This window comes from Carcharhinus amblyrhynchos, chromosome 19 (genome assembly GCF_965287045.1).
Source record: "Carcharhinus amblyrhynchos chromosome 19, sCarAmb.v2.hapA, whole genome shotgun sequence".
In the NCBI taxonomy this organism is placed as follows: domain Eukaryota; kingdom Metazoa; phylum Chordata; class Chondrichthyes; order Carcharhiniformes; family Carcharhinidae; genus Carcharhinus; species Carcharhinus amblyrhynchos.
In genome coordinates this window covers 19,755,308-19,770,166 of record NC_137342.1, presented here as the reverse complement: position 1 = coordinate 19,770,166, position 14,859 = coordinate 19,755,308, and the positions used below count along the sequence as shown (strand labels likewise).

The window sequence follows — 14,859 nt, the reverse complement described above, 5'->3', positions numbered from 1 at the left end:
GAATAGGTGCTGGAGTGTGACAACTAGGGAATTTTCACAGTAACTTCATGGCAGTATTAATGTAAGCCTACTTGTGACACTATTAAATAAACTTTAAAAAATATTTAACTATTGACTTTGGATTTTTTTTTGTATTTATTGTGACATTTTAATGATGTCTGTACATCATGGCCCCCCAAGTCCTCTAGTTTTTCACCATTTGTAACAATCCTGGTCTGGCCATTTTAGTTCCAAAGTGGATGACCTCATTATTGTTTTGTTAATTTGGAGTACTGTTACAAATGACTACTTTAGCCAATTTAACAAGATCGATAAAACCTAATTTGCTTCTCCACACCACGAAAAACAACATTCTAGCAAGCAAAGTTTCTATGTCAGCAACTATTCCTCATCAAAGCAAGCTCGTGTTATGGGACACTTGCTTCTGGTGGTTGAGGCTACTGCTAGGAACGGAAGTTCAGGGTTATTTACTTAATGCTTTTTCCTTCCATCTCTGTAATGATGCACTTTCAGAGGCTTCATTAGCAAAAAAAAGAAAGGAATATTTAGTAATCTTCAGGGCAGCAGCATGTTTGTGACTAGCTTGAAAATACTTCAGGGGGAGGAGTTCTCCTTGACAGATGTGGTTCTCCGCACCCCCCCACTGCTCCGTGATCACCCTGACCACATGACCTGTACTATTGCTGTGTTGTGCTTAAAAGGGACAATCGCCACAATCTCCAATTTTGTTCTGACAATAGCTCACATATGGAGTTGGATCCAATCCATCTAGGGCATCCAGCAATGGGAACAGCAGACTGCAATGCCAGAAGCAACAAGAACAGCACACTTCAATGCCATAAGCAATGGGAACAGCAGACTGCAACACCATAAACAGCAAAATACATCAGCAGGAAATTGTTAATCCCAGGTGGAGCAAAACTAAAACTGTGTGCAGTTCTCTGGAGAGAGTGAAAGACCAGTAAATTAACCATTTAAAACAAAACTACCATAAAGTTAGACAAATAAAATAACTTCTTAAACAAAAAAAACATAGAAGTCATTTGTTTCCTGATATCTCAACAACAAATGTTTCACCATCCAGCTCAAATCTTGTTCATCTCTTTGTTAATTATTATTTTTGTAGCATTTATTAATGTGAAGCATTAGTTGTAAGCAACCTTTTTTAGTGTTTTTTTTTCATTTGTTTGTGGGATATGGGCGTCGCTGACTAGCCAGTATTTATTGTCCATCCCTTAGTTTCCTGAGGGCAGTTGAGAACATTGCTGTGGAGTCACATGTAGGCTAGGCCAGACCAGACCAGCTAAGGACGGCAGACTTCCTTCCCTAAAGGACATTAGTGAATAAAATGAATTTGACCTGATAATTGACAATGATTTCATGGTAGACTCATAATTCCAGATTTCTTTTTATTGAATTCAAATTCCACCATCTGCCATAGTGGGATTTGAATCCAGGTACCCAGAACATTAGCTGAGTTTCCGGATTGGTAGTGCTGAATAATTTTTCTTCTGGTGCACACTGTCAATCACCACATTCTTCCCTCATGAGTTACAAATGTTATGTACATTGGCGGGATCAGATTTGAACTGAAACTTTCCTTCGAATTGTTACATAAAAACACCACTACCCAATTCTCGCATGTCATACAGAAATCAACACCTAAAAACCATCAAACTTCTAATTACACAAAGGTTTCTTAACAGCAACGACAAATATGAAAACTGTATATTACCTGAAGACCTCGTGCCAATATTCTTTCACATAGGAAATCTGATGAAAAGGGATGTCAAGCATCTTACAGACTTGATATGCGTCGTCACAGTCCCGATCACTTGTACAAGCACCATGTTCATCTAGCAAGTCCCAGTTTTTCATAAAGACACCTGTCACTTGGTAGCCTAGTGAAAACAGTTTAGATTCTTCTTTTAATATCGTATCCCTTAAAAAGCATGTACCTTCAGAATAAAACAGGATTCTAAATACAATAAGAGATTACTCCAGTGATTTTCTTCAGCTGAGAACTTTCAGGCAATAATGTTCCATGGGGTTCTGTTATAGGGTTGTAAATTATTAAATAAATATCAAGATTTGAGAAGCTGCTAAAACATTACGAACAATAGATTTCTGTAAAATCAGGGATGTGGTTTCCAAACTGACTTTTCTTAGTGACAAATGTTTTGCATTCATTTTAGAGAGATCATAACATTGATTTTCTCAGAACAAGACAGAGGTTATAGCCAAATCTGATATGTTATGTACACAGTGCATTATATACTCAGACTTGAGAGAAAAATGACCAGAATACAGTAGAAACATGCTTCCCACGCAGTAATGCTCAACTGGTCACCGAGCCACAGAGGAAATCACAACTTTCACGCTTAACTTGTGCAACAGTTTACAGGTATTTGGAACCTAGTTTTGCCCTTTCTAATTTAATATGTTAGGCAATGAACTCAGCTGTATGTGGGACCAGGGAGTGGTGCTCCAGGAAACACGACACCGGTTAACAAGTTCTGGAATGGCTGACTGGCACAGTGCCTGATCCGTAATGGAAACTAAATGTGATAGCCCATCCACAGGGCACGGATCAAATGTACAACACTGCAAACAAGCTCAAAAATGACAGAAATGCTGGAATACATTTGCTGCTCATTGCAATCTCAGAAAGGTGTTTCACCATTCATTAATCATTGCTCTGTGCCTGAATTTAAACAGATTATCCCAGCATTTTCTTACAAATAACTTAGTTGCTCGAGCTCACAAACATATATATTCAACACAACAGACAGCCATAGGGGTTAGCTGGAACAGAAGGTGTTGGGACAGAAAGCTGAAATCATAGATGAAAGTAACAGCCAATGGTTGTTTTATTTAACCTTTTCAAAGCTTTTATTAGTTATAATTCTTTGAACTCATTTAAGAGATCACATCATTCATTTTCTCAGAACATGGAAAAAGTTATAGCCAAATCTGATTGATTATGTTGGGCCACAGTTTATTTTATTTTCATTAATTCAAGGAACGAGGGTGTCAGTGGCTAGACCAGCATTTATTGCCCATGAGAAGGTGCCACTTTCTTAAACTGCTACAGTCCGTTTGGCATTGGTGCGCCCACAGTGCCATTAATAAGGGAATTCCATGATTTTGACCCAGCGACTGTGAAAGGAATGGCAATATATTTCCAAGTCGGGATGGTGTGTGGTTTGGAGGGGAACTTCAGGTGGTGATGTTTCCATGTATCTGCTGTTCTTATCCTTCGAGAAGGTAGTGGCCGTGGATCTGGAAGGCACTATTTAAGGACGCTTGGTGAGTTCTTGCAGTGCTGATGGTACACACTGCTGCCACTGTGCTCCAGTGGTGAAGGAATTGGATGTTTGTGGGTGGAGTGTCAATCAATGGGCTGCTTTGTTCTGTTTTGTGTAAAACTTCTTGAGTATTGTTGGAGCTGCACCCATCCAGCAAGGGAAGGGTATTCCATCACATTCCTGAGTTACACCTTGTAGATGGTGGATAGGATTTGAGTCGTTGGGAGCGAGTTACTTGCCCCAGGATTCCTAGGCTCTGACCTGCTGTTGTAGTCATGGTAGTTATATGGCCAGTCCAATTCAGTTTCTGGCCAATATCCCCAGAATACTGTTAGTATGTAGACAAATATTTAGGTGGAGGATAAAACTAACCAGAGTCACTCAAATTTTAGTGCTTTACTAGTTTCACAAGAATTTAAATGACTAAAAGTGCTCCAGTTAAATACTCTGTTGATTATGTGGTAAAACAGCTGGACATTGTCACTGTGGTGGAGAATATAACTTTGTGTTCACAGCACACTCCTAAATAACACATTTCACAAGAGGTAACAGGCTTGAAGAGTAATCACAAAAATTAGTTTCTTTGGGCACATTCAGCCTTAAGTTCTACAGAGATGTAGACAAAAGATGGAAGATAGAATTACTCCTCCTACCAAAGCAGTTCTCTCAATAACGTCAGATAGGTACGGATGCTGACAGCTTCTGGAAACAACTGTGACTAGTCTGAGGTTGCATTCACAGAAATTTTAAAGTAAACCAGATGCCACAATAGCCAGGAGTTGTTTCATAACATTATTAGATTACAAAGTTGTAAAAAGTTTGTAAAGGTTACCAAGATCACACATCTTCAAAAGGCAGAGTGAGAAGTCTGACACTAAATGTAAACTGAAACACTAAGCAGGTCATAAAAGATCAACTTTTTGGTAACACAGTGCTATATGTGACTGGAAATAATAGTAAGAACAAAATATAACATATAAACTTCTCCATATTAGCTTGTCCAACAAGGTAGAGAAGCTACACACCACTTCAAAGACATACTCCAAACATTGACATACTTGATTCAGGAAGGGCATACATTAGGCAGAGGTAATGAAAAAAATTACTTTATGTGAACATGCAGTGTATTCTCAGCCTTGCTACAGTCTGGTTTGGTGAATAATAAAGTTCCCTCTAAATTTCCTCAACGCTGTAACTTAACCTCAAAAGAGTACTTTGATATTTTCATTTCCCACACCAATTATCCTTCTGATCTGTCAGGAATAATGATAATTTAGTGTAAACTGATGTGCACTATTGTACTAACTGAGAATTGGATTAATGCTGTCAATCACCATACTTATGAAGGAGACTATTTCAATAAGCTGAACAGGTCAGAACTCAGACCATGTGGTGAAAAAACAATAAGTTAACCAGCTGAGATTGACTTTCAAACTACCAAATTCACTGAGGGCCTTAATATCTCTGAAGAAGTAGTATTCTGCTCAACGCAACCAAAAAGCTGAAGTTGTGCTTGTAAATTGGTGTTTGAGTATACTCGGGAATTCAGGGGATGGAATCTCAGGAGATAAGATTGAAACTCTAAGGTGATGCTGTCATTGATTTTATCTTGAGTTGTAGTGAATTTTGCGGAAAATTTCAAGTGACACCTTGGAACATGAAGTCTGAAAACCTTTGTGAGAGAGACAGAGTTTCAACAATGACTGGTTGATTCATTGGGTACTGTCTGGGAGGGTGGTTGACAAATCCATGGAATCTGTTTTGGTTACATTTACTTTTTTTGTGCATCTGACCACAGTTTGCCTGTTAGTTCACATTTACCTCATATTAACTCTGAATTTTAAAATAAAAGATAAATATTATAAATTGTTTTATCTTTCTCACCTTGTATAGTAAAGTTTATTTTAGTTTGTTCAAAACCTATAGAATCTTGTGATTTTATTCACTCAGTAAGTATCTTGAATCTTAAACTTTATCTACTTTAGTTGCAACTTAAGTATACTAAAACTTGAAGGTCTCGTCCAGGATCATAACAGGCCCCACAAGGATTAGCACAGGATTCACTGTTGTTCACAATTTATATTAATAGCTTAGACTTTGGAAATGAAAAGACAATTGGGGCAATCTTACCAGCTCGTCCCACTGTTCGATCAGTGCGGTGAACTGGTAAGATCGGGCAAAAGGTGAAAAATCTGGTTTGCGCCCGGTTTTCATCACTTGCGATGTTACCAGCACTGTTTTGCTGGCTAAATCAATATTCATAACATAATTTAAATGTAATTAATGAGTTCCAGATGCCATCATCCAGGCTCACTGGTCAAGGTCCTCAATGGCAAGGATCACATACAGTTGATGGAGATTTAATGTGATGGCCTCGTTGGTGGGAACGAAAGCCATTGAAGTCTCCAGGGTGATCGGGAGCAGGGCCTGGCAGTGCTCACCTAGCACACTGGCATTGCGCACCCGACACCCTGGCAGTACCAAGGGGTGAGACTGGAGGGGGGAACTCTGCAGAGAGGGGTGGGACTGATCGGCCAGGGCAGCAATTGGGAGTTGGAGGGACAATGGCCTGGGCAGAAGGCAGGCTGGCACAGGGAGCAATTGGCAGCAGGTCCCGATATCCGTTGTGGGTCAGAGGGGTGAAAGAACAGTGAGAGGAACTCTCCCAATATACTGGGAGATTGGGGTGCCTGCACAATGGTGCCGCTATAGCTCAGCAGCTGGCTTCACTGGCTAGATTAGGCTGTTCCACACCCCCTGCTGCTGAGAATCCTATCCTGGCACTTTTTTTTCACTAAGTACCGTACAATTGCATTTTTCAACTCACCAAAAAATGAATTTGAAACTCCCCCATTTTCTTGCTCATTCAGTATTTAGAATTTTTTTTGGTAAGATCACCCTCACTGAATATATTTGCTGATGAAAATAAATGGAGGAGAATTAATACTGTGCAATACAAAGTACACAAAGATATTAATAAATTTGCATAATGGGCATATAATCAGCAAATTAGTTCAAACAAAAGCAAGATATATTACATATTGATTTTAAAAATAGATCATTTTTTATTTAGAAAATAAGAATCTAAAAAGATAAAGGAGCAGAGGAATCTGGGAGTAACAAATATGAAATCACTATATGTAGCAACATGGGGCAATAAAGCACATAAGTAGTAGAGATTATTTCTAGAGGAACGAAATTGAAAAGTGGAGAGGTTACGTTAAACTTGTTTTAAACCTTGGTTAGACTGCACTCAATGTACATTTGTGGTTCCCCTGTTATAAAAGCAAAAGGAGGCACTGGAGAGTCTGCAAAAAAACACTCAAGTATGAAACTAGAATTGCAAAGTTATACCAGTCAGTAAATGATGAACAGACTGAGTCTTGTTTCCTTTAATGAAAGGGCTATGGGATGACCCAACATAGATCTTTAAGAATACAAAAGGTTGAATACAGAAGATATGCAGAGTATTTCCATTTGTGGGGGAGCAGCAAGATGAGACACTGTCAATACAAGATAGTCACCAATAAATCAAATAGTGAGCTCAGAAAAAAACTTATTTATCAAAGTGAATGGTGAGAGAATGTAGAATTCACTACCATGGAACAGTTGAGGTGAGTGGTATAGATTTGTTTTTAGAGGGAAGGTAAGAATAGGAGGGAGAAAGGAATAGAGGCTTATAGGATTAGATAAAGAAAGAAAGGATGGCACACAGTTAGTGCTGCTGCCTCACAGCACCAGGGACCTGGGTTCAATTCTGGCCTTGAGTGACTATCCATGTGATGTTTGTGCATTCTCCCCGTGTCTAGGTGGGTTTCCTCCGGGTGCTCCGGTTTCCTCCAAAGACTTGTACATTAGGTTGATTGGCCATTCTTAATTGCCCCTTAGTAATGATTAGGTTAGGGGATTAGCAGGATATATGCTTGGGAAGTATGGGGATGGGGCTTGGGCAAGATGCTCCATCGGAGAGTCATGCAGACCTGAAGGGCTTAATGGTCTATTTTGACTGTAAGGATTCTATGATTATAAGAGGAGCGGTGGCCCCATGGAGCATAAAACAGTCAAAAGGCCCAAGTGCATGTGTAATTATGCACAATCTTTGGTTAGTGACTGAAGGTTTGTTTGAATTACATTTTTCCAGAATTTCCAGAAGTGCACACGATGTTATTTCACTACAGATTACATGTCAGTGCATCTCAGTGGTATTTGTGTGGTCACAACAAACTCAAATCCGGCAACTGAAAATGCTGGAAACACACACATCAGGTGTGCTAGCATCTGTGGCGAAACAGTTAAAGTTTCAGGTCTGTGGGCTTTCTTTACAGACCTGAAAAGTTAACTTTGTTTTTCTCCCCATAGATGCTGCCAGACCTGCTGTTCCCTGCTGTTACTTTAGATTTCCAGAATTGGCAATGTTTTGCTTTTGTGCTAAGACCTGGCAACACTGCACTGCAACACTGACATCCCATTTCCGCCTTGAAAACTGTAAATATAGCAAAGAAAATAAATTGGTTGCTCCAAATTTCATGTTTTTCTTAAATCCATTTTCCCCTTGCTTCAACTATAGTATTTCACTGACCTGTTGCTGACTGGCATCTTTGTCAAGTTGCCATACTTCATATGTCAGCAAGATAGTGAGTGTGGACAGATTATTCAATGGCATAAGGCACCAATCATACAATCACAGAATCCCTACAGTGCAGGAGGCAGCTATTTAGTCCATTGAGCCAGCAATCCCACCCACACTCTATCCCCATAACTCTGCAAATTCTCCTGATACAAAGGGGTAATTTAGCATGGCCAATCAACCTAACCTGCACTTCTTTGGAGTGTGGGAGGAAACTGGAGCACCTGGAAGAAAGCCATGCAGATACAGAGAGAACATGCAAATTCTACACACAGTCACCCAAGGCTGGAGTCGAACCCCAGGTCCCTGGCACTTTGAGGCAGCAGTGCTAACCACTGTGCTACCTTGCTGCCCAATGCTAAGTTTGATCCCCTCTTTACCCAGTGTTCATAGAATCCCTATAGTGTAGAAAGAGGCCATTCGGCCCATCAAGTCTGCACTGACCACAAATCCCACCCAGGCCCTATTCCAGTCACACACACATATTACCCTGCTAATCTCCCTGACTGTACGGTCAATTTAGCATGGCCAATCCACCTAACCCGCACATCTTTGGAGTGTGGGAAGAAACCGGAGCACCCGGAGAAAACCCACACAGACATGGGGAGAATGTGCAAACTCCACGCAGACAGTTGCCCAAGGCCAGAATTGAACCCAGGTTCCTGCTGTTGTGAGGCAGCAGTGCTAACCATTGTGCCACCGTGCCTACCTACGTACGTATCCAAATACATACACTTCATTAACAGAAAACTGGAATCGGAATGGCAACCTTCCGAACTTCACGAGCCCGAGATTAACTAACACCACCAATCCTGGGTCAAACTGGGGTCTTTAATGTGAAACTACTAACTGACCTGACCTGGCGGTGCCATCGAAAAATTTGGTTGTTCAAAATTTCACAGCTTCAAATTCATGCTTGGGTTTTTAAATGCTATCAGATTATTTTAGAGCCCCCTCTGGTGGTGCCCTAGTGGGAAAGAACCTCATTTATTATTTTCTTCTTGCGCTTCCAAAATTAATCAGACAGCCACGGTTCATTAAAAAAATTACAAGAAGAGGTCAGTTTGTGCGGAATTAATGACGTTTGATTAAATTACTCAACATGGAACACAAATAAAGAGAGTGTTCAACTGGTCATTACAAATTGCTGGACAGGAATGAGCAGTGCGAGACAAATAGCAACCACAGTAAAACACTCTAACGCACTTCACTGGAGTGTTAGCAAACAAAACTGGAGACCAAACCACACTAGAAAATACTAGTTTAAAAAAAAGCAAAATCCTACAGATGCTGAAAGTCTGAAATAGAAACAAAAAAAAAGAGAACATTCAGCAGTGATGTGGCGATGCAGGCATTGGACTGGGGCAAACACAGTAAGAAGTCTCAACACCAGGTAAAGTCCAACAGGTTTGTACCAAATAAACCTGTTGGACTCTAATCTGGTGTCGTGAGACTTCTTATTCTGTTTACAACATTCAGCAGCAGGTCAGGTGGAGAAACAGTGTTTTGGTATAACATCAATGTTAACTGTTTCTCTCTCTACTTTTGCTGACAAGTCGGTTCAGTATATTATCTATTTTCAGGGAAATATTAATATTTCAAATAGTAACAATTACTCCTGCTCCACGTCTTCAGTCTATTTTATCTATTTGAACTCTGACTTCATATTGTTTCCAAATTATTACTTTAATTAAAAAAAATCATTTAAGTAACTTTAAAACTGAGCAACATTTACTTAGGCTAGTGGAATGATCCCATGATTTACTATAGTCAAGGTGGTTTATATGAGGTGATGTAGGTGCATTACAGATACATTACATGTAATAGGACAAATATACGCTTACAACTACACAAGGTGCTTTTGTTGGGGTTCCAAACATGTTATATTTCTCAGCTAAATATCTAAGGCCTTTCTTCATGAATCTAAATTGTCATTGCAAACTGGCACTTATTGACTGTTTCTCTCTCTCACCCTTTCAATTTGACAATGCATTTCACATTTATATACATGTTAAATTATAATTCTGAATCAGAACTTAACTTATGCCTTATCAATAACTTTAGTTTTCTTAACACTTGCTACCAGATAATTCAAGTCAAATAAAGAAAATCTGTGAATCTGTATGCAATGAAATATTTTAATTATACCTACTGAAGTTATTAAATGGGTCATTCTTTAGGGCAAGTCTTAGCTCAACAAACTCAAAATTGCAGATGACGTGAAACTGAAAAATATTGGGAAATGTGAGGAGGATAGTGTAGAACTTCGAAAGGACGTAGACAGGTTAGTGGAATGCACAAACAAGTGGCAGATAAAATTTAAAGCAGAGAAGCATGAAACGATTCAATTTAGTCGGAAGAAGATGGGGAAACAATGAAAAACAAAGGGTACAATTCTAAAGACGATGCACGAGTAGAGAGGTCTGGGTGTAAACGTGCACAAACCATTGAAGGAGACACAGGTTGAGAGCACACTTAATCAACTACAAGTAACTTATACTTCTTACAGGTACTGTTGTATGGGAACTGCACTTCCCATCTCCACTCCTAGACATATGATCTCATGGATCCCTCTTAAATAAAACTTCAATATTGGAGTCATAGCCTGAACTACCCTTATAGAAACACCCACGCTGGCCCATACAGCTGATCTCGCTGCTTTCCCTGTTCTCTTTGTGCCATGCCTCAAGAGGAACGTGCTGCAAATCAGCCCTTTCCAAGTCACAATTTCACATAAAGCACTGGATTAGGTGGAGTATGAATGAATGGCAAGTCTGCCACATGATGAGTGATAAGTGTGGCCCGTTTCACTGTAATGATATTGTTCAGCACACTGAAACTCCTTTCACAATCAGTCTTGCTTGCAGCAAGAGTGTCTACTGCAAGGACAAGCTTTCTTAAGTTTTCCAGGAACGTATTTTCTTCTAGAAGCCTTGAATTCCACAAATCCCAAGTGTGCTTCCTGTTGATTGATTCTCAGTTGATCAGCCAACGCTCTGAATTTCTTTTCTTTAAAGAAGGGATTCTCTGAACTCTCCTGCCATTTTTCAGGATTCACAAACTGTTAATTAACTTCTTTCTTTGTTGTATTTTGATCAGCTTTGTTTGATGCGGTTGGGAATAGTTTTGTCCTCACATTGTAAATAGCTGCTAGAATGAATTGAGACCTGTTGATCCCAGGGCTTTTTCCAGTGCTGTTTAGTTTGTTGCTTTTGAGCATTATGAATTGTTCAGCCTTCTAGCCTTGTTCAGAGTGAACTCCTGGACCTGTTGTTAGACTTTTGATTCTCTTGATTTATATTTACATTAGGCTGTCTGCTCTTGGAATGGTCAGTTGTCATTATTGTAACATTATGGGCAAGTTCTCTCAGCACATTCAGCATTAAAGAAAGGTTTCTGATAAAATTTACAGAAGTGGGCTGGGATTCTCAAAAAAAACCTCAAGTGCCCAACAGGTGGGAAAACAGGAGATTCTCCCACCCATTTTTGGGGTATACTTAGTTTCACGAAGCTCCTGCATTCTGTGCCCCACAGAATGCCTCGGGGGATTCATGTTGGTAAGTGGGAGGTGGGACCTGGGACCTATTCCCGCTCAAGAAGCCAGAATCAGTGCATTGAGTGGGCCACTGCACATGCAATGATCTGTCATTGGGGAGATCAACGCATGCCGCACTGCCACCTGCCCCCACAATCGCTGGCTTCATGAACACTGACCTCCTTCTCCCAATCACCGACTTCCCAAGCCGCACACTTCATGATCACCGGCCTACCTAACCATCCCTCCCCCCACCCCTGCCTCTCCAAATCACCAATCTACCCAATTCCTCCCCCCACCCCAAACCAGGCCAATATTCCCCCCAGCCCTCCATGTGCAGCCCTAATTGCCTCCGCCTTCCCTCCCTCTCTCTCTCTCTCCAATCTTATGCAGTGTGCAGTGGGTCCCCACTACCACCACCGATTAGCTCCCCAGTAAGCCCCACCCCCTGCACTGTCCAGTGGGCAGTGCCAGAGTGCCAAGCTGGCACCACCCAAGGGGCATCCCCTGCCCCCAATCTCCTGGGGTGGGGGGTGGGAGGACCTCAATGGCTTCTAACTCCACCAGTGAGGTGATCATGTCTGCTCCCTGTTAAGACTTATAAAATTCTAATAGGAATGGACAGGGTAGATACAGAGAGGATATTCCCAACAGTGGGGGAGTCCAGAACCAGTGGTCAAGATCCGAGAATTCAGGGGTAGACCATTAGGACGGAGGTGAGGAGACATTTCTTCACCCATAGAGTGGTGAGCCCGTGGAATTCATTACCACAAGAAGTAATTGATGCCAAAACATTGAACATATTCGAGAGGTGGCTGAATGTAGCACTTGGAGCGAATGAGATCAAAGGTTATGGGGAGAAAGCAGAATTAGGCTACTGAGTTGGATGATTAGCCATGATTGTTATAAATGGCGGAGCAGGCTCGAAGGGCTAAATGACTCCTCCTGCTCCTGTCTTCGATGTTTCTGTGTAATCCCTGCTGGTGGGAAGTTCTCCCAGCAGGGGTGAAACACAAGCGAGCCCGTAGACTGCCTTCCAGGGCTCACTAATCTTACTGGAATTTCAATACGGTAATCAGCCTTGTGCTGATTTCTGGCACAATGACGGTTACCTTAAAAAAACACTGCCTCGGAGGCTCACAATTAGAGTCCTGCAACAGGCTGACTCTCCCGGCCTGCTACGCTAAAGCAGCTCAGCCGGCCAGAAGAATCATTCCCACCACCGACCTCCCCTCCCCCCGCCCCCAACTTTGAGTGTAGTTTTTGAAATTTAACATGTTCATGACATGACATGGCTTGGAGGGCCGAAGGACCTGTTCCTGTGCTGTCATTTTCTTTGTTCTTTTAGTCTTTGTTCACTTCCGACTCCCAACAGTCTTATGAGGCCTTCTCGAAGTTTCCGCCAGAGCAGGGTACGTTTGCTAGACTGCACAGACTGCTCTCCACATTGAGAGCACCTTAGATTGAACACTGTTGATTTTTTGGAAGGACAATGCATGATTGATAGGCATGAACATTCAGATCATGAGGGGTTTTGGTGATCAACTATATAACAAATATAATGAGTCCCAAAAACACCTCAAGTTTTTTCCAACTCCGATGACCTCCAAAGCTTCATCAACAGCATGTTCCGGACTATGGTTGAAGCAATGCCATAATATCACATCAGGAAAGTTCTTTTGTAGTAACTTTGACTCCTAACCTTACATTTGCACTGTCACTACAAAGGCACATCAACACCTTGAATAATAGTTCAGCATGCAGCAAGCATTTTAAAATTTCCCTTTTACTGGCTTCTGCTGTTGTACTTTGCAGCTCAATCAAATCTAGAGGAGTTGTAACCAGCCTCATAATTTCAGCTGTACTGGTTTTCAAATGTAATGAGGAGAGATGTTTTTCCACTGAGTAGTCATTTTTGATTTAATGTTGATGATTTTGTTAATAGTTTTCTTTTAAAATTGACTCATGAGTTTGTGGGAGGAGGGAGCATGGGAAGAGGTGGGCCAGTTAATCGTGGAATGATATTAGCAAGTTTGCTCCAATTTCTTGAACAGTAACTTGTGTGTTTCGGAAGGGTACCTTCTTTCTGAAAAAGGATATTTGGCACCTGATGCATTTTATTCAACAGAATTGGTGTTCTAGGTGACAGTTTAGCTGCACATTTTTTAAAGTTGCTTGAAAATAACTAACTGCAGAGTTTTGTGCATTCTTACATCTTTGGTAGTTAGGGAGAAGGATATTGACATCAATGTTTCAAATTTGTCAGTTTCCTTATTGGGTGCTTCTGGCCGACTGATGAGACATTGGACAGAATGTTACTGGCACGTCTGCCCAAGGTTCATAAGATCTCACCCAAGGGCAACAGACAATGCCGTTCTGAGCCTCGCCTGTCTCCGATACCTTTGTGGGGAGGGGAGCAGCATGCCGGTAAAATTCCAGCCTCTTGTATTGATAGTATTGCTGCTCACTAAGTGGATTAGAATATTAGGTCAAGTACCACAGCTCAGATATGTGCATTAATTTTGACAAATCTTAAACATGATCACTGACCATAGTTGATATTTCCTTCACAGAAAGTTTTTTTTTTAAAATCTCACTTGCGGTAATAACACTAGTAAATTATCTATTTCTTTTTTCATTATATCTAGGGTCATGTCCCATTAGTTAATCCATTGGTTTCCATGTCATTATGTATCAAAGTTGTGGATAAAATTAACATTTCTTAACACAAACCTTTACCTGCAATATAAAATTAAAGTTCTAAATGTCAATCAATGGATATTCAAGCACAAGAGAACAATGTAAACATCTGGAGCTTGACTTTTCTCATGCTTTACATCTAGACTTGATTAGATATTGCTCTGCAAAATCTCAGAACAGTTCTACATTTCAGCAACCTTTTCAAGGGCCAATATGATAATGCTAAATAAAACTGTGGCATAAGAATATTTATTGAATATTTAGCATACAATTTTACCATCCTTTCCCATCACCTTTTAAAATGTGTATGTTTAGTGCTGGTTACTGAAATATTAATTGCACTTTAACATAGAACATAGAACATTACAGCGCAGAACAGGCCCTTCGGCCCACGATGTTGCGCCGACCAATTAAAAAGCAATGACCCTCTAACCTAAACCAATCCCTTTCCATCCATAAACCTATCCACGGATCTCTTAAATGCCCCCAAACTAGGCGCATTTACAACTGCAGCAGGCAGGGCATTCCAATCCCTCACCACCCTCTGGGTAAAGAACCTACCTCTGACATCTGTCCTATAACTACCACCCCTTAATTTAAAGCTATGCCCCCTCGTGCTAGCTTTCTCCATCCGAGGAAAAGGGCTATCACTGTCCACCCTATCTAAACCTCTAATCATCTTATATGTT

The 14,859-nt window shown here is 40.8% G+C and overlaps 1 protein-coding gene across 1 annotated transcript in view; it reads right to left on the bottom strand.

The window, feature by feature from the left end:
* The window catches only part of trmu (tRNA 5-methylaminomethyl-2-thiouridylate methyltransferase), a 41,620-nt gene that overhangs the window by 22,215 nt on the left and 4,546 nt on the right, over window positions 1-14,859 (bottom strand). Inside the window, 1 exon segment of the mRNA XM_080207355.1 lies at window positions 1,736-1,901. Coding sequence (XP_080063481.1) covers window positions 1,736-1,901 — 166 coding nt within the window.